General features: G+C 46.7%; 1 protein-coding gene across 3 annotated transcripts in view; it reads right to left on the reverse strand.

The window, feature by feature from the left end:
* The window catches only part of Mtmr12 (myotubularin related protein 12), a 78,133-nt gene that overhangs the window by 8,994 nt on the left and 45,137 nt on the right, over nt 1-24,002 (reverse strand). For all 3 annotated transcript variants that reach the window (XM_042261402.2, XM_076551736.1, XM_076551735.1), the window contains 7 exons: nt 21,238-21,367; nt 12,900-12,975; nt 6,927-7,033; nt 6,049-6,173; nt 4,341-4,419; nt 3,083-3,153; nt 505-677 (listed from right to left, as the gene is read on the reverse strand). In XM_042261402.2, the coding sequence (XP_042117336.2) occupies nt 505-677; nt 3,083-3,153; nt 4,341-4,419; nt 6,049-6,173; nt 6,927-7,033; nt 12,900-12,975; nt 21,238-21,367 (761 nt within the window). The remainder of the gene's footprint in view (nt 1-504; nt 678-3,082; nt 3,154-4,340; nt 4,420-6,048; nt 6,174-6,926; nt 7,034-12,899; nt 12,976-21,237; nt 21,368-24,002) is intronic.

Here is a 24,002-nt window from a genome sequence, read left to right on the forward strand (position 1 = left end):
ATAACCAAGCCCCACACCCAGACAACACCGCAATGACACCCCGACCAACAGGAGAGGCTGTGACTCCGGCCGCACTTCTCCCAGCCCTGCAGAGGCTCTAGCAATCGATGGCAGCAAACAAGGAAACTTCACTTTGAAGTATATTGTCGGTGGCAAATTTATACACCACACATCACTAACTACAAAGTGTAATTTACAAGATTTGAAGGATTCTTTCTTCCTGAGTTATTCTGTAAATAACTGTTACAAAACCAGTATTTCGGCTAGTATGAAATGTATAGGCAGCCTTACTCTACACGAGTTAGAAGACTTTGAACACACTTATTGATATCCTTGCAGCCCTGGAAAGGATTTCCACATTGTTTAAAGCATTCAAGTCATCCGAGACGAGCTGAGGTTTGCTGCTGTCTGTGAAGTACACACTGGGACAAGCCTACATCTGAGGACAGTGAGCAGATGAGAGGGAGTCCCTCCCCAGTGACAGTCTGCAGTAAGGGCACTCACCTCCTCTTTGTCGCTCTGGCGGAGATGATTACAGCGATCCAAGAAAGAGTGGCAACCCATGACCCACTCCTTTTGAATGAGGCTCTGGAACCCAGTCCTGGTTCGACAGTGGGGGTCCATCATCACTTGCACCAGAGAGGAGAGGAGGCAGCAGAGGTCAGTTGCGTTCTCTTCTAGAATGGTCCAGCAGCAGCACCAAGGAAGAGGACAGGGTGTCACAAAGAGACAGTGCTCTCATCCACACAGCTAAAAGCAGGGTTCCCAACACCAAGGTCTGCTGTGACTTCCTGGACAAGGGCTAACTTGAGAGGGAGGAACTGCTTCTGGCTTGTTAGGGCGGGTTCTGGCACACAGTGGTGCTAAGCAGGGACCTGCTTACTGAACAAACACGGCCCTGAGAAACCCTCTTTCAGCACAGGGCACCACAGGCACCCCAGAAGAGGAGCCACACTGATGCACCAATGGCTGCCTGACTGGATGCAGTCTACTTCCCTTCTGGCCTGGGGAGAGAGCCGAGTCTCCGCCCACTGCTCCAGCTTCAGCCTCTTCACGTCACACCCTGTTTCACTCCCTGTCTGTCCTTCCCGGGCTGCTTTGTGCCAACTGACCATTTTAGTCACAAGGCTCTTCCTGTTCTGTCTGAGGAGCACAAAGGCGCCTGCGTCTCCTTGCCAAGCCTACAGGAGGAATTCTCCTTGGTACTGCTCCGTGTGCCCGCCTGGAGTGCACTTCACAAACCCACACTGCTGACGCAGAGCAGAGGCACACGCCCAGCCACAGCCATGCATTCTTCTTAGTCTGAAGACACCAAAGCCAGGCCTACATTTCCCATGGCTTCCTCTTTATTCCCCACTTCCAAAAAGGCGCAATTCACACTGCTTTTTAGAAACGTCCTCAAGGGAGATGGTGGCTGTATCCTCAGGGTTAGAGAACTAGACCTATACTCACACTACGAGCACTCTTTCTTCCGGTGTCCTAGAATTACAATGTACACTCATCTACAGCCAACATGCAGAAACTACGTGGGGTTAACAGAGACAGATCTGTGTAGGTGTGTGTGCATGTGTGTGCAGGTGCATGCAGAGGCCAGGCCAGAGGACAATCTTGTGTGTTGCACCTTGGGTGCCATCTACCTTTCTCCCTACCCGGAAGACAGGGTCTCTCACTGGCCTGCAGTTCAGGAGTGGTCCTGTCTCCTCCCTGGGGTCACAAGCATATGCTACCATGCCCGCCTTCTATTTTTAATGAAGGTTCTAGAGATCTAACTTGGTGCGCCCAAGGCTATCTGCCGTCTAGTGCTATCTATCAGTCTCTGACAGTGCCATCTGGAAGATAATCTTCCTCTTCCTCTGAAGGTGCTGATGGGACACCTCTGGGGACAGCAGTGAGGGTGTGAAAGTGAGACTTCAGAAGACAGACAGCTCGAAAGCCCAGAGGGGTGAGAGACATCTGGCCTCCATCAGAGCCGGATTGGCACAGCACAGCTCTGTAATTGGTGGATTTGGTTCTGGGCTCTCCCACCTCTCAGATCTCATCCTTCTTTATTAGTTATTCAGAATTCAGATAATACTCTTCTTGTGTCTTTACAAAATAGTCTTAAGGTAGTGCTCCCATTAGTCTGTAAGTGTCTGGAAGGAAAAGCATAGCGTAGTTCGGTGTACGGAAGGTGCTCAATGAGAGCAATCAATGCTCAGCTGGTGAGCTAGCACCAGGTGGTCCAGAAACCATAAGAAGGAACATCTTCCAATGTGCTCTTAGGAGCCACAGTAAGAGAAGCATCACAGAAGTGATAAACGCCAGGGGTAGACTCCAGGAGACACTATACTCAATGTGTAGCATCCTCTACAAAGCAAGTCAGGATGCAGACACATTTGTGGTTCCAGCTACTTGTGAGGCTGAAGCAGGAGGATCACTTAAGCCTGGACAACACAGTGACCCCCCCATCTCCTGCAAACAAACGGAAACAGGACCTAAAGAGCAGGTAAGGCTTCGGCTCTCATCTAAGCCCTCACAACAGCACTCTGCTGCAGGTGGTTTACGGGGCTTTTCTGACTGTGTGACACTGTCCCCGAGCACAGCAAATACCCACTGAGGACAGGAAAGGCACAGTCCAGCACTTCACTTCCCGTGGCAACTGCACAGAGCTGCCTGCACACAGGCAGACAGTAACTTAAGCATCTGCAGGGCTCCTGTGTAAAAGGGCCTCCCAAAGACTGCCGGGTAAAGACACCACACAATCCCTTCTTGGTCTGCCAGGTTCCAAGTGAAAGGATTTTGTTTTAAACCATGACAGCGAAATTTGAGGCAAAGGAATTTGAGGCTAAGGAAAAGGAAAAGAGAGGAGAGGAAACAAATCGGCTCCATAAGTTAGATATACAAAAGCTGACTCTTAGCCCGGCAGTGGTGGCCCACCCCTTAAATCCAGCAGAGGCAGGCAGACCTCAGTGAGTTCGAGGTCAGCCTGGTCTATGAATCAAGATGTTACCCAGAAAAACTCTGTCTCAAAAAACCAAGGGTGGAGGGGTGTGTGGGGGGAGCTGACTCTCAGTGAATGAAACCACCCTGTGTGCTTTATTACCCAAGAGGAGGACATTCACGTTCTGTGCTTCCAGGCATTCCGTAATCTCTATCGCTTTCTTCAGGCAGCGTCTAAACATGGGAGAGATGAGAACAGGAGTGTTAGCTCTGGAGTTTGCTGCCGTAGACAAGTGGAGGGGCAGCTGGAATTGCTCTTCAGTTTTCTTTGTGTTTCTTCATGCTAAAAGGCTAGAAAGGGGAAATAATCACTATTTACTGATACTCATCTGCCTATGAAAAACTAATTATGGATACCCAAGAGTATACACATACACACTAAAGGGGTAGAAGAAGTACCTTAGCTGTCCATACCTCCATATGTACTGTGACTTCATTGTTCATGCTAGTCAAAACATGGAGGCAACCTAAGAATTCACTAACAGAGTACAAATTTATGTGTGCACACGCGTGTGTGTTAGAATATTATTCAGCAGTACAAACGAAGGACACTCTACCATTGCAGCAATATGGAAAATCCCAGCACTTGGGAACTGAGACTAGCCTGGACTACAAAGAGACCTGATCTTTAAAAAAAAAAAGGTAAATGAACACAGGAGAGAACAGCCAAGATTGGATGGGAACAGTTGTTTCCTCAGGCGTGGCACAGGGTGAGCTAGTCTCCAGCCCACATCTGTTTTGTATCTGCCTTTACTGTGTCCTTCAGTTAACAGCAACAGAGAGGAGCTATGGGTTATCAAAGGCAACATAACTCTTTTCTGAGACTCAATTCTAAACCAAAATGATGCACTGATTTTTCTAAAAAAGTCATTTTAAATAGGTACAGGCAAGAAACACATAAAGTGCAGGATAACATCTGTGAGAAATCAGTGTCCTTTCCACTGGGAGGGCCAGCACTGCCCCCTCCGTTAGCTCTGAATGGTCACAGCTTTTCCTGTAGTCTCAGCACGTCTTGCTTAGAGAGCGCACTTCTTTGTAAGCAGAGAGAGTGTTGGACAATTCTTATCAAATGTACAAAGAAGTGATAAACAGAAAACATAAAATGCAGCCCAACCCAGTGGGCAGTGATGACACACACTTTTAATCCCAGCACTAGGGAGGAAGAGGCAGGCGGATCTTGGATCTTGAGTTCCAGGACAGCCAGGCCTACAAAGAGAAACCCTGGGGGAGAGGGCGCAACCCAACCCTGAACATATGATCTCAGAATCAATAACTGTGACAGACTAGGTATCTGTCCATTCTTCCACAATTCAAAATTAGAAAACTGTACAATTCATGTGAAAAACAATGGGTTAAAATACCTGATTATATCAAGCCAGCTGCTGCTTTCTAAGAGAGAAAACCACTTTATATCTGTGTCCCAAAATTCCGTACTGTTATCTGAAAACAGGAAAAAAATGGGAGACTTCAAGTTATTGTCCACGGCCACGCCTGCCACAGTACACCCACGATGCCCCCAAGCTGTACAGCTCAGGGGTTCCAAGTGAATGAACAAACCACAACTGAGAATCCCAGTCCTGGGTCAGAGAGTGAAATCATCTACTTCAAATCTACCTTACAACATGTATCCCATTTTGGTTAGCAGTGTACAATGGTGTTTCCGTTTCCTTTAAGTGAAAACAGCTTTCTGGATCAGTTCATCTTTATCATGATACCAGTGCAATTAGTGTATGCAATGAAAATTCAGTGTCAGCTGAACAAATCCTAAAATAGTAAAGAATGTGCTAGGCTAAGGAGGCAAAGTTAGGAAAAGCTGTCTCTAAACATGACAGACCCAGAAGGAAAGGCTGGTTTAAGAATGCGAAGAATCGCCGGGCGGTGGTGGCGCACGCCTTTAATCCCAGCACTCGGGAGGCAGAGGCAGGCGGATCTCTGTGAGTTCGAGGCCAGCCTGGGCTACCAAGTGAGTTCCAGGAAAGGCGCAAAGCTACACAGAGAAACCCTGTCTCGAAAAAACCAAAAAAAAAAAAAAAAAAAAAAAAAAATGCGAAGAATCCAGCTGGCCATGGTGGCACACACCTTTAACCCCAGCACTCCAGAGGCAGACTCCTCTCTGAGTTTGAGGCCAGCCTGGTCTACAGAGTGAGTTCCAGGACAGCCAGGGCTACATACAGAGACACCCTGTGTCTCAAAAAACCAAAACTGGGGGTAAAAAAACCAAACAACTTCAGCAGGCTACCAAGTGTGACTGAGTCTGTCAAGTTTCCAGTTGTCACTCACAGGCTGGAGGGAGACAAATGGGGCGGGGTCATTGGCATTCCGGCCTGACCCTTCAGGACCCACCCTGCGTCCTGACGTAGCCTCCTTTGAAGAAAAACCCCTCCCTTCTTCCTCTCCCCTTCCTCCTTGTCTCGCCATGAGGTGTGCATGCCTCAGCTTCCCCCACCTCTCTCTCTATATATATATAAAAACTCTCCCCGTGGATGCTGTGTCTGCATGGTGTAAGTAACCACGCACCGCAGCCTGCCTCCATGTCTGCCACCTGCTCACCTTATCATTACAGGGATGGGGTGGGGTGGGGTGGTGGCTCGAGTGGTTGGAATGCTTTTACGTTTATTAACAAAATTGTTTTGCATTGTAAGAAACTACATGCCCAATGAGGGCTAAAACAAATTAAAGTATTCCCAGTTTGGGAGAAAAGTCAATCAGGGAAATCCAACAAATCCGTCACATTATAAACGCTTATGAAGGTTCCAGGTACTCCATGGTTCAAAACCTTAGAGAGGAGCCAAGACGTCCATCATGGGACCTGGCATGCTCGGGAGGGAGAAAGGAAGGAGATGGCTATGTGTCTATGTGACCATTGCCACAGAAGCCACGGGAAAACCTGGAGAGCTGGGCAGGAGCAGGAACTCTGACAGCGGTAGCTGGCGCCCCGACTTCTGCCTACAGCCTGACACTGCTTGTCAATGACCCTGGCCTGAGAGTCCCCGCACACCACCATTGGCTTTCACCTGACCCACGAGGTGTGGTTTTCCCTATCTGACAGAAAGAGTCCGCTGTTCTTACCTATCAGAAACAGCTGCTTAAATTTACAGTATGCACTCTGGATTTCCTGCAGCGACAGGAAGTTGTTTGATAAGTCTTCAGTTTTAACAATTTCGTAAGGTGGCCGGTGGATGGTCTTGTAAATTCTAGGTGTCAAAAAGCAACGTGAGGTTAGAAGAGCCAACGGGAGTGTGAATAGCTTGTCTGTCCTGAGCCTTGCCACGCAGTCTGTTTTCAGAGGCCTCACCTCACTGAATCCTCGCTCAGAGCCAGTGCATAGATGTAGAAATGGGGGTCGTGGTCGGGTCAAGGCAACTGAATTACATAACCTACTCCTTCTGTGGTTCAAGCCATCGACTTTACCACTTTATCTTTGAGGGGCTGGAGGGATGGCTCACTAGTGAAGAGAAGTGGCCGCTCTTCTGGAGCAGCTCGGTCCAGCCCACAGAGGCTTGCAGTTATCTACAATTCCAGTCCCAGGGAATAGGCACAATGGTGCCCAGACAGACATTCGGACCAAATACCCACACACATCAAAGTAAACAAATAAACAGATTTAAACTTACAGAGAAACTTCTACTCCATTTAATAGTGGGACAGTACAGTGTCGCACCCCTAGACTTGACAGCTGTTAACACTAGAGCCACCATACCCTCCCCCACCCCCTGCCCAGTACTTCTGGGAATCTCTGAAAACAGCGCAGCTGACCTTCCTAAGGATTAAGCTATATTGGTTTCCTGTGAGGTCATTAAAATGAGTGCTATTACCCGTATTCCTCCAACAGAAAGCTACCAGCAGGTAAGCAGAATGGACACACTAGGAAGAACTATACTTACTACCTGCTCCTCATAGACCAGGAGCTAAATGGACCCAGAACAAAGCGTAGAATGAGTACTGACCCATCCAAGAAGCTCTTCTGGATTTGCAGCGCACCATCATCCTGTTCTTTGGGCAGTGCTGACATTTTCAAAAGGGCGCTTCCATTGTGGCAGGACCAACACCAGATCTTCAGAGAGGAAAGGAAAGTGTTTGTCAGAATACTCAAAATCCAACAGGGAGCAGAGGAGCTTAGCATTTCCGTCCAGACAGAAAAGTTTCTAACTCCAAAACAAACTGGCCGGGCACAGTCAATGACCAAGATTTAGTCTTAAAAAACAAAAGAAAGAGAGAAAGAAAACAGGACCAGGCAGTCAGACTCGGGTTTGTTCACAGTCCAACATCCATCCCTGGGCTTTCGAGCTGGTGACTGACGTGGTGACGTAGCACCGTCACTGTTACTTCCAGGAGTATAGCAACCACCATGGCAGTGCAGCTTTACAGCCCAGGCATTTTACATGAACTAAACTCGCTCAATCCTCAGGGTCACTTCGTGTGATAAGAATGGTTAGTGGCCCCATTCCAGCAAGGAACTGCAGCTCAGAGAGCCAGCCCAGAGGACTTCCTTCCCATGTGGCTACGTCTGACTCTACAGGCCGCGCTCTACCGGATGGCAGACGGGCAGCTCAGTTCCCACCAGCAGAGGGAGCGCCCCCAGGAAGAGCTGACTGCTTGACAGGGAATCGGAAACTCGCAGAGGGAAGGCACTGACGGGGTTGTGAGATGGCATAAAGATGACCAAGATCTGTTCTACCTCACAGCTCTTGGACGGTGAGGCAGAACGTGGGAGACAGCAGGAAGAAAGGACTTGGAGGAACAAGGGGGGCAATGAGTGACTGTAAAGGACAGGCTTCGGTGGGTGCCCGGACGTTTTTTCCTGGATACTGCTGTGGTTCACTGGGAATGATCTGAGGGCAAAGCAATGTGCCCTGCTATGGGTTCTCTAGCGGCTACGTGTCTAGCCCTTGCTTTGCTGACCCCACTATCAACCTAGGCTGGAAAGAAATTGAGGGGCATTGCCAGCAAGCTGGTTCGGCAGATAAAGATACTGACAGGCAGATAAAGCCTGACAACCTGAGTTCAATTCCCAGAACTGACATGATGGATGGAAGGAAGAACCCAGAGATGTACAAGTCATCTTCTGACCCATGCATACACAGTAAATAATCAATGGATGCATGGATGGATGAATGGATGAATGAATGAATGGATGGATGAATGAATGAATGAAATGCCATTTTCCTCTTACTGAACACCACTTCAGCCTTAACTGCCATGAACAAACTATGCCTTGGATAAGCGAGCAGTTGCCTGGGCAGGAGCTCAAGGCCTGCAGATCAATCCAGAGCTGCTCTGCACTCGAGAGAACAGAAAGAACTGTCCTGGGTTCAGGGAAGGCAGTGGAGTTGACACTGGGTGCACTGGGTGCCTAGGCCTCCAATGCATCACCATAGAGCATCCAGGAGACTTGTGAACGGGGGACCATGAGTTCAGGAGAGAGGGCTGTCGCCCTGGACATGGGAAGTGATGTCAGCTAGATTGAGGGTCGAGGACTACTCTAGCATCTGCCTCTAAAGAGCAGCTCCCTTTGTAGGCAGGCACACTTGTAATTCACAGGAGGCAGCCGTGTTCAGACACTGGGGAAAACTGAGGTGCCCTTTGTTTCTTACTCCATCCTCCAGTGTGACAGGAAGAACCACGGGCGAACTACCACAGACTTCTGTGCCTGCTGCCAAAGGTAGACAGTAATATTTTGAATACTTAAGCAGCCACGCCCACTAGCCGGTCAGCTCACTTGGATGTAGACGGAGGACACTCTTAGTCATGACTGGATGACAGTATTCAAGAGATGAAATGCTCCTAATCATTTTAACTACTTAGATGGGGCAAAAATGGCAGGTCTTGGGGGACATACAGCTGTTGGGACATATGTGATAATAACCTTTAACCAGACTGTCTCATCTCATCTGAGGCACAAAGGAACAACTATCACCCTTTATTTCAGAGTAAATCAATACAAGCAACTTAGACAGGTGGCAAGGATCAGAATGACCTCACAAGTCGTACAGGTGACCAACGAGGAGTTAGACAGGGATAAGCAGAAGAGGGGCTGGTAGTTCGGGGACAGAGCACCCGCCGAGCACGGCAGCATGGCGAGGCCCTGGATTGAGCCCAGCACCAAGCAAAGGAAGAGGCTCAGGCAGAGAGGGAGGAGAGGAGACTGTCTGCTCTGTCCTGTGCTGTAGACACGTCAGTTCCATCCCGTGTGCTCTTACTGCTGTCCGTGCATACCCCACTGAAGAGTTTGGAACACAGAACTGCGGAAGACTCAGGAACATGCCTTTCTAAAGCTCCTAACCATGTTGCTGGCTCTTCACCCGTTTCTTAGGAGAACGCTTTCTATGTCCCAGCCCCAAGGCCTGGCGAGAACATGCTGTATCTTAATTTCCCATGTGGTAGGGATGGAGAAGAAGCCTGAAGCCTATCTCCACACGTGTAGTTAATCCTTTTGTTCCTCCCACGGACCACACCACACCCTCTTTTCTATGTTTCTCCATGGAGGGCTGGAGCTAGGAACCCTCACTGTATTCCTCTCAAGCAAGGTGCTTTCCGAGTGCACTACGCACTGTCCTGAGACCCACCCTTGTGGGTGGCCTGCAATACCATAGCCATGTCCACTGTGGTGCCATGCACACCTGGGCACAGTAGCAGGGAACCTGTGTGGTTCAGCACCAGTCCAGGCACAAGCACTTGTTAACACAGCTTGTTACTAAGTTACCACTAGTAGGAAACAGTCCAGTTCCCCCGAGAATGGCCTTGGACAGAAGGTGGAAATGACTAGTTTTAGGGCCAAGTGATGGCTCCATGGGTAAAGGGCCTGATGACCAGAGTTTAATCCCCAGATCATGAGCAGGTGGAAAGAGAAAATCAACTCCACCAAGCTGTCCTCTGAGCTCCACACATATGTCCTCGATCCCCACTAATAACACAATCTTCTAAATGGTCGATTTTATAATCTTAACTGTGATACATCATAAAGTGTCTGTCCTCCTGAGTTGAGTGCCTCTCCAAAAATTGTGCGTAGACTTTGGAGGACCATCTCTTATAATACTGGAAGGAGCTAGGCCAGCTGCCGTGGCTGAGAAGCAGCCACCAGTCCGCCTGCTGTGATGCCCACCGACCACACCTGAGCGGCCCAGAAGACACTGATGCAGCTGTGGCACTCTGACTGGGGGGCATCCAGCAGCTGTCTAAGGGACTTGTACTCTCAATGCCCAGCCCGACGTCCACAGGTAAGTGTAACTCTCACCCTCATCAGAGAAGCCTCTTTTCACAGCAGATGGTGACTGTAGCAGATCACAGCTGGTCAAATACAGAAAACAAGTGGAAGAACCCCGGGGTGCCCAACCCTAACCGATACATTGACAAAGGGGAAAGTTTTTAACTAGAGGATCAGGACACCTGCTGGGAAATGGATGCACCTGTGAAACCTCAACAGTACGGTTAGTTGAGTGAAAAAGACCTGCACAATGAGAGTACCAGCTGGCAGGCTGACGTAGATGGGCCTAGGTGAAGAGCTGTGGGCATCAATGGCACTGAGAGAGGGGAATTGGTCTTCTCCAAAGATGAACCCTTGAACCCTCACGGCTTATCTAATCCCAAGGGCTTAGCCATCAACACATGTACATACAAACGTGTGTGTGTGTGTGTGTGTGTGTGTGTGTGTGTGTGTGTGTGTGTGTATACACATATATGCATACACATATGTAACAACAATAATTAAAGAGGTCATGAATGAGGAGTAGAGAAGAACATGGGAAGAGGAGAGAGGGAAGAGGGAAATGATGTAAATACAGTGCTCTTGTATGAAATCTCAAAAAAATTAAAATTCTAAAATAATTTAAAAAGTAAAGTGAGTCTATCATTTCACAGAAAGCAATTTATAAAATGTTGCCAATGACAAAAAATTAAGCTTCAGAGCATAAAATTAGAACTGTGGAAAACCTGACGTTACTTGAGCGGCTTCCTATTTTTACTCTTCTTGTAAGAGGATGGTATCGATGGGTCAGTATTTAGAAGTATAATTCCAAATGTGTGACAGGACGAAAACATTCTCTGAACCCTACTCAAAGTATGAGAGAGACTGGAGGACTTTAGTAACAGTCCCTTGTGTCTTCAAATTCCTTACTGTCGCTGACCTTTGTGACACCGTCACAGACCATGTTCTGGTGCACTGTCAGATAACAGTATTCTCAGTCTAGCTACTAACTCTGCCTTCCTGTCCAAATACACATGCCTGAAGCCGGACTTTCTCTGTGTTCTTTAACTGATCCCCAGCATACCACAACAGACAAAATAAAAGAATCCAGCTGGCTTCTATTTCCAAAATGCTAAATAGTGCTGTTCCATTTTACTATTTTGGATGGTTATTTTCCAGAAAAGTATGTAACTCATGCTAACATACGCTACTTAAATTTTTCATTAAAATTCAGTTTGGAAAAAAAATTTAGCCGGGCGGTGGTGGCGCACGCCTTTAATCCCAGCACTCGGGAGGCAGAGCCAGGTGAATCTCTGTGAGTTTGAGGCCAGCCTGGACTACCAAGTGAGTTCCAGGAAAGGCACAAAGCTACACAGAGAAACCCTGTCTCAAAAAAACAAAAAAACAAAAAACAAACAAAAAAAAAAAAGAAAGAAAGAAAGAAAAAAAAGAAAAGAAATTTAAATGCTGCCCTCAAACTCACAGCAAGCCTCCTGCCTCAGCCTACTGAGTGTAGGGATTACAGGTATGAGCTATCATATCCAGTTTCAACTGGAATTTCTTTCTTTTTTCTTTTTTCTGTTTTGTTTTTTTGAGACAGTGTTTCTCTGTGTAGTCCTGGCTGTCCAGAAACTTACTTTGTAGACCAGGTTGGCCTTAAACTCACAGAGATCCACCTACCTCTGCCTCCTGAGTGCTGGGATTAAAGGGGCGAGCCATCACTGCCCAGCCTCAACTGGAATTTCTAATACTACACAACCCACATAAACAATACCTTTTATAGACTCACTAATTTTAAGAGCGTAAAGGTAAGTGTGTGAACTGTAGCTCTCAACTGAAGGCTGAAAACTGGTGGAATGTGATCCAGCTCTACCCCAAAGACACACGTTTTGAAACTCTCCGACTTAGCTATGTCTAGTTGGGGGTCAGAAAAACTCACATAGAAATCTGTATTTCTGGCTTCCTCTGAAGAAATTCAGCCAACAGTGTTATAGGCCGGTGAAGAGCTGCCCTCCTAGGCCAGGCAGAGGAACTTTGCCTCTCTGCAAGGGCCATACTTACTACCTGCCCATCCTCCACGGGCTCTGGTGTGTGGTGGAGCTTCACCACGTTGGCTCACATTCAAGAGGCTTCTGGCAAACCAGCCTGTGTACTGCACAGTACTGCCTTGTAATTCTCATTTCTTACTAAAGTCCCACACGGTGGGTAACTCCCAGCCAACAATTAGAAACAGGGGTGTCATCTAGTCCTGCTTTATCTGATCAGAGACATACTAAATCTGGCTCCTATCCTATTCTGTGAAAATCTAGGTGTGCTGCATGTTATCTCTAGAAAAAAAAAACAACAAAAAAACAAACAACAACAACAAAAAAAAAAACTCAACGTGCCCTTATCAAGATAACAGACAGAGCTGGCCAAAATAAATTAAATTCCACTATGTGTAGTGTCAGCTCAGGTCCAAATCAGGTTTAAATGTGAAAGCAGGCGGGCCTATTCTCCTCATGAAGCTTTTCCATGTCTCTGCTAAAACTCTAAGAGCATTTGTGACAACTTTAGACTTGTCCCGGTGAGCCTCATGTTCAGGAGACTGCTCTCGGGAGTCCCTGTGGCAGTTCCAGATTGCTCTTAGACCACAGACAGACTCTGGAGCACCAGAGCCGAGGGCTTTACAAGGACCACTGCTAGGATGACCGAGAGCTGCTGATGTCCCCTCACCCAGGGTCCCCGATGCACTTACTGGTATGCCATGGCCCTGAAAACGCTTCACATCCTCTTCAAGAAGGGGAGTGGGGACAACAAAGTACGCTGGCAACCTAGAAGAAAGAGGTGGCATCAACTGTAACCAAGTCTTTTTCTGTCCCACCAGCCAGTTCCCAAATAATGACACAGAGACTTTTTGTTAATTATGAAAGCTCGGCCTTTAGCTCTTATAACTTAAATTAATCCACTGATATTAATCAATGTTGTATCACATGGGGTTACCGCTCTTCCATCCTGTACAACCTGTTTCCTCTCCATATCTCCTGGCTTCTCCTACATGCTTAGATTCCTCCTCCTCTTTCTTTTTCTCCTCAGAAATCCTGCCTATACCTCCTGCCTCTAGCTATTGGCAGTTCAGCTTTTTATTACATCAATCGCAGCAATATATCTTCACCTAAGAGATGTGAAATTTATATGGTTGAGAAACAAAGAAGCTTAAGTTATTTATCTAAAAAGATGTTTTAGATCTAAAAAGATACTTTCAGAATGGTAATACAAGTTATGATAAAGAGTGATTTAGGTATAAAACTTTGGACTATTATCACTAAGGTTAGATAATAGAGTAGTTTCTCTGAATTTGCCAAATACAAATAGACTGGACACTGTGAATGTAATTCCTACTGTAATTCTTACCGTATATAGTTTTACTATGTTAGAGTCAAGACCTCTCCTTCTTAAGCTGGGTGGTGGTGGCTCAATGTCTTTAATCCCAGCACTTGGGAGGCAGAGGCAGGCGCATCTCTGTGAGCTCAGGGCCAGCCTGGGCCACAGAGCCAGTTCCAGGACAGCCAGGGCTGTTACACAGAGAAACCTTGTCTCAAAAAAACAATAACAACAAAAACCTTTCCTTTTTATTTAGACAAAAAGGGAAATGTTGTGGGATATTTGTACACTGTGTGAAGATGTATTTGCTGTGGTTGGTGTAATAGAAAGCTGATGGCCAATAGCTGGGCAGGAGGTACAGGCGGGACTTCTGAGTAGAGAGAGGAGATAGGAGATTATTTAGGTGAATGTGAGATGCCAGAGGACAAGGAAGAAGCAAGATGGGCAGTATGTGACAGAACAAAGATTAATAGAAACGAACTAATAAGTTGTAAGAGCTAGTTAAAAACAAGCTTACGCTAAGGCCAAGCTTTCATAATTAATAAAGAAGTCTCAGTGTTGTTATTTGGGAGCTGTTGATGGGACAGGAAAAGACTCATCAGCTTTCAATTCGACACTTAATTCACAAAATATGAAAGCTGACATCAGGGAATTCAAGGACGTAACACTGAGCTACAAAAGGAACCATACTTCCCCGTTAAGAACCCAAAGATGAACTGCCACCCCTGGGTTGGTGACAAGGACTCTGACCAAATAGATTAGGAATCCGGATTCGAACCCTAGCTCTGCCTATGGCTCTGCACAGCCCTGCCTCTGCTGATAAGGAAGGTAAATTGTTCTGCCTTTCTGGGTCTTGTGTCTTCTTCTACAAAATGAAGGAGATGAGGGATGTGGGTCCAGCTCTGCAACAGAGCCCTTGCCTAGCATGCACAAGGCCCTTGGTTTGATCTTCAGCACTGAAAGAGGCAGAGATTGGAAAATGTGATATCTAAAAGTATATGAAGGCCAAAATCTCATCCAACAGTAACAACATAAACACCTGTGGTGCTCATAATTAAACTAATATGAAAATCAGTAACCATAATGACTGCAGTCCACTTTATCACATATTCTGAGATGGGTATGGTGACACACGACTTTAACCCCAGTACTTGGGAGACCAGATCTCAGTTGAGTTTAAGGCCAGCCTGGTCTATGTAGTGGGTAGACAGACAGAACTACACAGAAATACTCTCTCAAAACAACAACAAGAAACATTTGAGGAGTGCTCCGAGTCAGACATTGTTCTAGTCCCTCAAATGGATGATTCACTGACTCCAACACCACAATCAGGTATGCAGTAGGATCATTGTCAACTGTAGGACATGGGGGAGCTAGATTTTTTCAGAGGGATCAGAAACACATGGGCACACTGGCTCCTCCATCAACAGACCCCTCCCGATGGAGCTGCAAACATCTCCCTCAAAGAGTTGGAAATACAGCACCAGAGACCTTAGAAGGCGCCTGTGCAGCTGAGCTGCAATGGAAGCAACCAGACGGTGTCTGCAGACACACTGTAGGCCTGACCTCAATCTAACACCATCAAGTCATGGAAAAGATACATTTCAGAAAAAGGAACTTTTTATGTGTATATGTGTGTGCCTGAGCGTATGTCTGTGCACCATGTCCATGCAAGTGACCTCAAAAGCCAGAAGTGGGTGTTGGACTCTTTGGAACTGGAGGTACAGACCATTGTAAGCCACCATGTGGGTGATGGGAACCAAACTCCAGTCCTCTGCAAGAGCAGAAAGTAGTCTTATCTACTGGCTATCTCCCTAGCCCCATGGAAAGATGGCTCTTTAAAGCAAGGAGATCAAACAAAACACAAATGATTGCTCCATCAATCAATCCACAGGAGGTAGACCAACATACTAAACATCACCAGGGGGTGTGGTCACTGAACTCCACACTATGGGAAACAATTAACAAGCAGCTTGATTTCTTCAAGAAAAAGATGAGGGTTTGAGAATCCACACATAAAGTAACTTAAGAAACCCCTTAAGATATGGCAAAATGCTAGTCTGACTCTTTATTAGCAGTAAGATGAAAAAGATGAAAGAGAGCCGGGCAGTGATGGTACACGCCTTTAACCCCAGCACTCAGGAGGCAGAGGCAGAGGTTGACATTGAGTTCCAGGCCAGCCAGGTCTACAGAGTGAATTCTAGGACAGCCAAGGCTATACAGAGAAGCCCTGTCTCAAAAAAACAAAACAAAACAAAAGGATGAAAGAGAAATTTTTCAAAAATGAGTCAAGAACTGGTGGCACACGCCTATAATCTTATCTGTTGGGTGGCCAGCCTGGGATATATGGTGAAACCCTGTCTCAAACCAGATATACACACAAAACAAAACAACTTCTCTCTACCCCCAAGACGAACCAAGTCATGAGGAAATTTTAAATACTAACTAGATGTCAAAGAAATAGTGTGAGGCTAGGTATGACACATTCCTTTAATCCCAGAATTTGAGAGGCAGAGGTAGGCGGATTTCTAAGTTTGAGGTCAGCCTGATCCTTATAGCAAGTTCCAGGCAAGTGCTTCAAAGGAAGACCCTGTCTCAAAAAACAAAAACCAACAAAAAAGTAGTGTGAATTTGAAAAGCATGATAACGGTTTCATGCTGTATTTATTTAAAAAAAAAAATCTCAGTCCTTTGTTCTTTGCAATATATACTAAACATAAATGAGATGAGCTTTGAAATTCATTTCCAAGCAATCCAAAAGGGAGACAAGTAGGTGGGGGTATAGAGAAGACAGGATTAGCTATGAATTAGTCATTGTTACACCTGGGTAATGGATACAAGGAAGTTTGACATACATTGTTTTCTTATAATGCTTCAGAATTTGTATAATCAACCTTACGGCTCATTTGAAAGATTCACTTGTGTGTGTGCCTGTCTCATCTGGGTGCTGGTGGCCAGAAGAGGAGGGGGTTCGATTCCCTGGGGTTAGAGTGACAGGCACTTGTTAGCAGTCAGACACACAGGCACAGGTCACTAAATTGGGGTCCCTCTAGAAGAGCAGGAAGTGCTCTTAACTCCCAAGTCATCTCTCCAGCCCCTTACAAACAATTTGAAAAGGATAAAGATCCTATGAGATTGTGATGTATACCCAGGTCTGTGAAACACTGGTCCTAGCTAAGGCCCTCAAGTCAGTGAAAGTCTGACGACCTTGACTTCTGAAGTTCTAAAGTACTTATATTTTATGTACCTGCCTGAGTGGGTGGCCAGTAAGCTAATCCTTCTTTAGGGATAATCACTAAAGTACAAACATTATAACAGATCAATGGCTTTTTTTTTTTTTTTTTTTTTTTTTTTTTTTTTTTTTTTGGTTTTTTCGAGACAGGGTTTCTCTGTGTAGCTTTGCGCCTTTCCTGGAGCTCACTTGGTAGCCCAGGCTGGCCTCGAACTCACAAAGATCCGCCTGGCTCTGCCTCCCGAGTGCTGGGATTAAAGGCGTGCGCCACCACGCCCGGCTCAGATCAATGGCTTTTAAACTCCAGATGTCCATTAAAAGCACAGGGAAGGATTAGAAAATTATCAAAATCCAGGCCTGACCCCATGCTTACAGAGCAGAAGCTTAAAGCTCTCTGGGAATGCAGTGGGCTGAAAGCTGCTGTCCTGGAATGCCCTGCGATCAGGGTGGACTGCAGCAGCCCCTGAGCTCAGGAGGGATGCAGATCAGTCCTGCCCGACCTGCTCAGTCAGCACCCGCAGTCAGGCCCTGGGGGTGGTTGAGAGTCCCAACTGTGGGAAGCACTGACTGGACAGTAACTTCCCCACAGGCCACCACTCTAACATCATCTGAGGAGTTCTATAACGCAGATGTGCCCCTCCACCCCCAATAACTCCCCCCCCCCCCCATTCTAAAACATTTGCATGTCTTCCCCAATATTCTACAATGTTGGCTCTGGTTAAGTTTGTCTGTCTGTCTATCTATCTATCTATCTATCTATCTATCTATCTATCTATCTATCTATCTATCTATCTATCTATCTATCATCTATCTTTATGTGCGTTATCCATCTATTTATTTTTATGTGCATTGGTGTTTTGCCATGGGTGTCGAATTACAGTCATGAGCTGTCATGTGGGTGCTGGGAATTGAACCCGGGTCCTCGGGAAGGGCAGTCAGTGCCCTTAACCACTGAGCCGTCTCTCCAGCCCCTATCCCTGAGCAGTGCGGAAGAGCAGCACACCAGGCACAGGGTGGAGGGTGTTCTCACCTGTCCCACATAACTCGGGTGGATCCCAGGCACAGGGTGGAGGGTGTTCTCACCTGTCCCACATAACTCGGGTGGACCCCAGGCACAGGGTGGAGGGTGTTCTCACCTGTCCCACATAACTTGGGTGGATCCCAGGCAGTCTGTTGAGACTATGAGACTAGTCCGCCCTCTCTGAAAACGGGTCACTTGGGCAGTGGGATGAGTTCAGAGTCAAGGCCTCTCTCGGGGCATCTCCAGCCTGGGAAGCTGGGCGACCCACTCAGGCACAGTGTAGTCTGGGAAGGATATGCCCGGGGCAGAGCTACGTCTTGCTGTGTCAGCATTAGCTCCAGGGTCCCTCTGGGAAGCACACCCCCAGGGGGTTAAACAGCCTCTTGTCTCTCCACAAGGAGGTGGAATGAAGGAAGGATTTTAGGAGTGAATTGAAAAGGGGAGCAATGGGCTGTGGCACCTGAGCAGCCAGTTCTGACAACGCAGTTTCTCATTCTTACCCAGACCAACTGGGGGAGGGGGTCATCTGAGACACCCGGATATAAAAAGCGCTATAAACCCACAGTATTTTACGCGGCTGTCAGCAGCGTGCTAGGAAGCTATGTTCCCAAATGATAAGAGTCGAGTTTCTAAAAACAGATCCACAGAGTCATCCTTTAAAAATGTAGGCCAGATCACTCCCTGCCTCTGCTCAAACTCCCCCTCATTGTTCTCGGATTCAAAAAGGATAAATTCTTCTGGAAGCATCCAACCAGTCCCTCTCCTCAACCTCTCCTCCTTTTCCCTGGCATGCTCCTCCCCAGCCCTGGGCCCCTGGCTGCTCCTGCCCACCAGGCTTCTCTGCCTCCCCTTCTCTCGGCTTGGACCAAAGGCCACTTCCTCCCGGGACCTTCCTGATCACCCTCTTCTCCACCACCTCCAGCTCTTCCAGGCTTCTTCTGCCTGATCTGTTTCTCCGCAGTTTCGTTTCTATGCTGGTTATTGAACCCAGGGCCTCACACATGACGGGCGAGTGCCCTATCTCATCCAGTGTTTTTCTCAATAGCTCTCTACCGTGAACTTTTTCTGTGTATTACTGTGTGTCTAGTGTGAATATGAGTGTACACATGCCATGGTGCACGTGGAGTCAGGAGGCAATTTTCAGAAGTCAGTTCTCTACTTCTACCATAGGCTCTGAGAATCGAGCTCAGGATCATGTGTCAAGTAGTTTTATCTGCTAAGCCATCTTTTTTCAGATAGGATCCATCACTGAACCTGGAGCTCACCAACTGGCTAGAATGGATGGCCAGCAAGCCCCAGGGTCCGTCCATCCTGCCTTCACCTGCCCAGCATTGGGGTTACAGGCACATACATTTCTTCACACGGGTTCTGGGGATCAAACTGAGGTCCTCATCCTTGTGTGGGAAGCACTTTGTCAACTAAGCCATCTTCCCAACTCCACTCGTTCTCTTTCTTTCTTTCTTTCTTTCTTTCTTTCTTTCTTTCTTTCTTTCTTTCTTGCTTTCTTTCTTGCTTTCTTGCTTTCTTGCTTTTCTTGCTTTCTTGCTTTCTTTTCTTTCTCTCTCTCTCTCTCTTTCTTTTTTCTTTCTTTCTCTCTTTCTCTTTCTCTTTCTCTCTCTCCCTCCCTCCCTCCCTCCCTCCTTCCTTTCTTTTTTTGAGACAAGGTTTCTCTGTGTAACAGCCCTGTCTGTCCTGGATCTCGCTCTGTAGACCAGGCTACCCTCAAACTCACAGAGATTCACCTGCCTCTGCCTCCCAAGTGCTGGGATTAAAGGGGTGCGCCACCACCGCCCGGCTCCTAACCCCACTTTTTCTGTTGGGAAGAGTGGAGGTGCGGCTCAGTGGCCCGCGCTCCCAGGCACGCACAAGGCTGAGGTGGCTGTCTCCCATGTCACTAACAAACGATAAAAGGAAAAGCTAGGGCTGAAACAAGGAAGCTTTACACACTTGATGGGAGAGCCAAACGGCACATCTGGGGCAGCCAGTCTGGTCATTCTTAAACAGCTAAACACAGAGTCAATCCCTCGTTTCGGCACTCTATTAGATTACATACTGAAGAGAAATAAAAAACATATCCTCTTAAAAACTTGAAATGTTTATGGCAAATGAATGGATAAATAAAATATGGAATGTCCATACCATGGAATATCATTTGGCATTAAAAAGAAAAAGCCAGAGGTGTTAGTGCACATCTGTGCTGGATACTCAGGAGACTGAAGCAGGAAGATCTTAGATTTGAGGCTAATTTGGGTTAATTAGTGAGTTTGAGACCCACCTAGGTGCCACAGAAAGAAAGACTCTGTCTCAAAACAAACAAACAGACAAACACAAGGCAGTCATTAAAGACCATCTATCCTATGTTTTATTTATAAAAAGTGTCCAAACAGGCAAATGTATGATTTGCTTAGGAACTGGCACAGGGAGGAGAACTGAGGAGAAATGAGGGTAAATGTTAATATGGCGTTTCTTTACTAGATGATGGAAACGTTCCAGAACTTACTGTGATGATAATCACACAATGTCAACACATTCAAACACAGTGGGGGGGGGGGCTAGAGAGATGGCTCAGGGGTTAGTTTGGCTTGTTTTGAGACAGGGTCTCTTTACATAGCCCTGGTTGTCATGGAACTCGCTATGTAGACCAGGCTGGCCGCAAACTCACAGAGATCCACCTCGTTCTGCCTCCCAAGTACTGGGACTAAAGGTGTGCGCCACTATGTGTGTGCTATTCTTCCCAAGGACCAGAGTCCAGTTCACAGCACCCAGTTTACCAACAGCTCACAGAATCCTGTAACTCTAGCTCCGTGGGATCTGTGATGGCTCATCTTGGATGTTAACTTGACTATATCTGAAACCAACTAAAACACAAGCTTCTGGGTACTCCTGTGAGGAAACTTCTTGATCACATTTGAAATAAAAAGGCACATTAAATGTGGGCACCCCTTCTAGTGGAAGTTTGGACAAAGGACAAGGAAAAAGAAAATTGCTCTTTTTTTTTGGCCTGCTTGCCCTCACTTTTGCTGACAAGATCGTTCTATCTACTGCTGTGGTATTCCTTTGCTGGTATCAGAAGCGACTTCTTCCAGAGTTCAGCACAGACTGAAGATGAGCAGCTCTCCAGGAGTCCTCCAGTCCTTCAGTGCTGGACTGGGACCGTTGAGACAGCCAGCCTTGTCGACTGAGCAGCTACTGGATTCTCAACTTCTCCAGAGCGAGGCCGCCATGGCTGGACTACCCAAACCACACCCTGTGAGCCACTCTAGTAAATCGTGTGTGTGTGTGCGTGCGTGCGTGCGTGCGTGCGTGTGTGTGTGTGTGTGTGTGTGTGTGTGTGTGTGTGTATCCCAATGCTCCTTCAGAGAACCCTAATATATGATCTGAGGCCATCTTCTGGCCTCCAAGGGCACCCGTAGACACATATGCACATAACTAATGGTGAGAGTCAACACGGAGAGCTTACCTGTCACAGATTCTGTAGCCTTCATTCACATTCACTGTTTTGTACTTCACACTACCCTTGGTCCGCTCCAGCTCCCAACACCAGTCTTTAGGTGTGTCAAACATTACAGTATGGTCCTTGGGATCAGTGGCTAAGAAAAAAAATTAGCACACAGTCAAGTCTTTAAAAAATTAGCACACAGTCAAGTCTTTGCATGACACTGGTATTTTGTTCATGTGGACACATAAGCTCTGAACCCAATTTATTATACTGAGTGTTTTTATCTAAGAAGAATAAATTCACAGTTTAATTGTACCACTTTTCTCCGTTTTTCTGTCATTAATCCAAAAACTGTAATGGAAAGTTTACTAAAATTTTCATTACATTTACTGTTTTGTGTGGGGAAGGGAGCGTGGCATGCCTGTCACAGCGTGCATGTTGGTCTGAGGACAACATGAAGGAGTCAGCTCTCCTCTCACCGTGTGGGTGCTGGGAATTAAACTCAGTTCTCAGGTCTGGAGGCAAGCATGTTTACCTGCTGAGTCCTCACACTGGTCCATGCTGTCTCTCTATAGTGTAGGAAAGGGGTTCTGTTTCTAAAGTTCAGTTTTCATTATTTTACATGTATCTGTTTCTGTAGGCCCAGAGTGTGTGGGAAACTGTGGAGTCTGGAAAATGGTGCTGGAGCCCCTGTAGCTGAAGTTACAGGCGGTTGTGAGCCACCCAATATGGGTGCTAAGGACTGAACTGGGTCCTCGGGGAAGCAGCATGTAGTCTTAGCTACTAAGCCATCCCTCCAGCCCCAAGAGGTTATTCTTGTTCCATTCCTTGCAAAAGTAATTTCTAGTTCTATTTTCAGTCATCTGCCCATGACATAATTTATATAAAACAAAAATCCTGTGAAGCATTGGAAGATGGGCTTGGCACCAAAGCTAAGAAACGAAGTATTTTTAGCCCTACCACATGTGTATAGCATGGCACACTGATTAGAATAGCATGCCTGATTCCAGAATGTAAATCTTTCCTCAGTGGGTGATGTGCTGCTGAGAGCGGCCTGTCCAGGATGGCACTCGGTCACTGAAAGCCATCAACAGATCAGAGAGTCACAGTGGAGGAAGTGGCCAATAGCCAAGGCCTGCATCATGGTGACAGGAACTTTGGCTACAAAATCAGCACTGTTAGAACAAAGTGTCCAGAAGTGCTGTCCAAAGCTCAGCAGAAACGGCTGTGGCCTTTCTCCAGGCCATCACTGATTGCTGGAAGTGACAAGCACATCGAAAAACCCAAACTTCCTAGAAAATAAGTGCTTGCTAAAACAACCCCACCTGCTTCTGTTAAATGAAACAAAATTACAGTAACAGTAGTTAGAACAATGACAACAGTAAATGTTTACATAAGTTGAATATTCCTAATCTAAAAAGAAAAAAGAAAATCTTGAATGTCTTGACTGCCAATGTGATCTTCCAAGTGGAAAATTCCACACCTGACCTCAGGCCACAGTCAAAGCACAGACACGTTAAAAATCTTGTATAACCAGGCAGTGGTGGTTCATGCCTTTAATCCCAGCACTTGGGAGATGGAGACAGAGACAGGTGGATCTCTGAGTCTGAGGCCAGCCTGGTTTAAAAGCAAGTTCCAAGACAGTCAGGGCCACACAGAGAAACTCTGTCTGGGGGAAGGGGGAGTATAAGTGAGCTAGAAAATCTGTTCCATGGTTAAGAGCACTGGCTGTTCCTCCAGACTACCGGGGTTCAATTTCTAACACCTACACAGCAGCTCCTAACTGCCTCTAGCTCCAGTCTCAGGAGATCCAATGTCCTCCTCTGGTCACAACAGATAACAAGCACACATATGGTACATGCATTCATGCAAGCAAGCAATCATACATATAAAAATAAATACATCTAAAAAGATCCATAAGACAGGAACAGTATCATGCCTACAATGTCAACATTTAGATGGCTAAAGTGGGATCTTGAGTTTAAGGGCAGCCTGAGCTACATACTGGAAGCCTGCCTCAAACAACAAACACACACATGCAGATACCATATGTATGTTGCCGCCTGAAAATCCTAGGCTGAGGAACAAAGGTCAGTAGATAATGTGTTTGCCTTTCAAGCATGAAGATTTAAGTTTAGTCCATGCAGGTGCTCACATTCCCAGCACTGAGGAGGCAGAGACAGAAGGGTCCCAGTCACATTAACAAAACCCATACTCAAAAACTAGGCGATGGTGGTGATATCTTTAATCCCAGCACTTGGGAGGCAGAGGCAGGTTCAAGGCCAGCCTGGTCTACAGAGTGAGTTCCAAGACAGCCAGGGCTACACAGAGAAACCTGTCTCAAAAAATAAAAACAAATTATAACCTTTACAAGCCTATACTATCCCCCAGTGAAGGTTAGAAGGAAGATCAGAGAAGGTCTGAAAGGTAAGGGCTTAGCATATTGACCATGTATTGGCAAGCCCAGAAACTGTCCTAGCAAGAACCAGAACAAAACCATCTGGATCATTGGTGCACACCTTTAATCTTAACACGCATGGGGACAGAGATGATAGGCTGTATCTCTGAGTTTGAGGCCCGCCTGTTGTACATAGTGAGTTCTAGGCCAGCCAGGGATATAGTAAGAACCTGTTTTGTTTTTTGAGACGGGGTTTCTCTGTGTAGCTTTGCGCCTTTCCTGGGACTCACTTGGTAGCCCAGGCTGGCCTCGAACTCACAGAGATCCGCCTGCCTCTGCCTCCCGAGTGCTGGGATTAAAGGCGTGCGCCACCACCGCCCGGCTAAGA

Source organism: Peromyscus maniculatus, chromosome 15, assembly GCF_049852395.1.
Source record: "Peromyscus maniculatus bairdii isolate BWxNUB_F1_BW_parent chromosome 15, HU_Pman_BW_mat_3.1, whole genome shotgun sequence".
NCBI classification, from domain to species: Eukaryota; Metazoa; Chordata; class Mammalia; order Rodentia; family Cricetidae; genus Peromyscus; species Peromyscus maniculatus.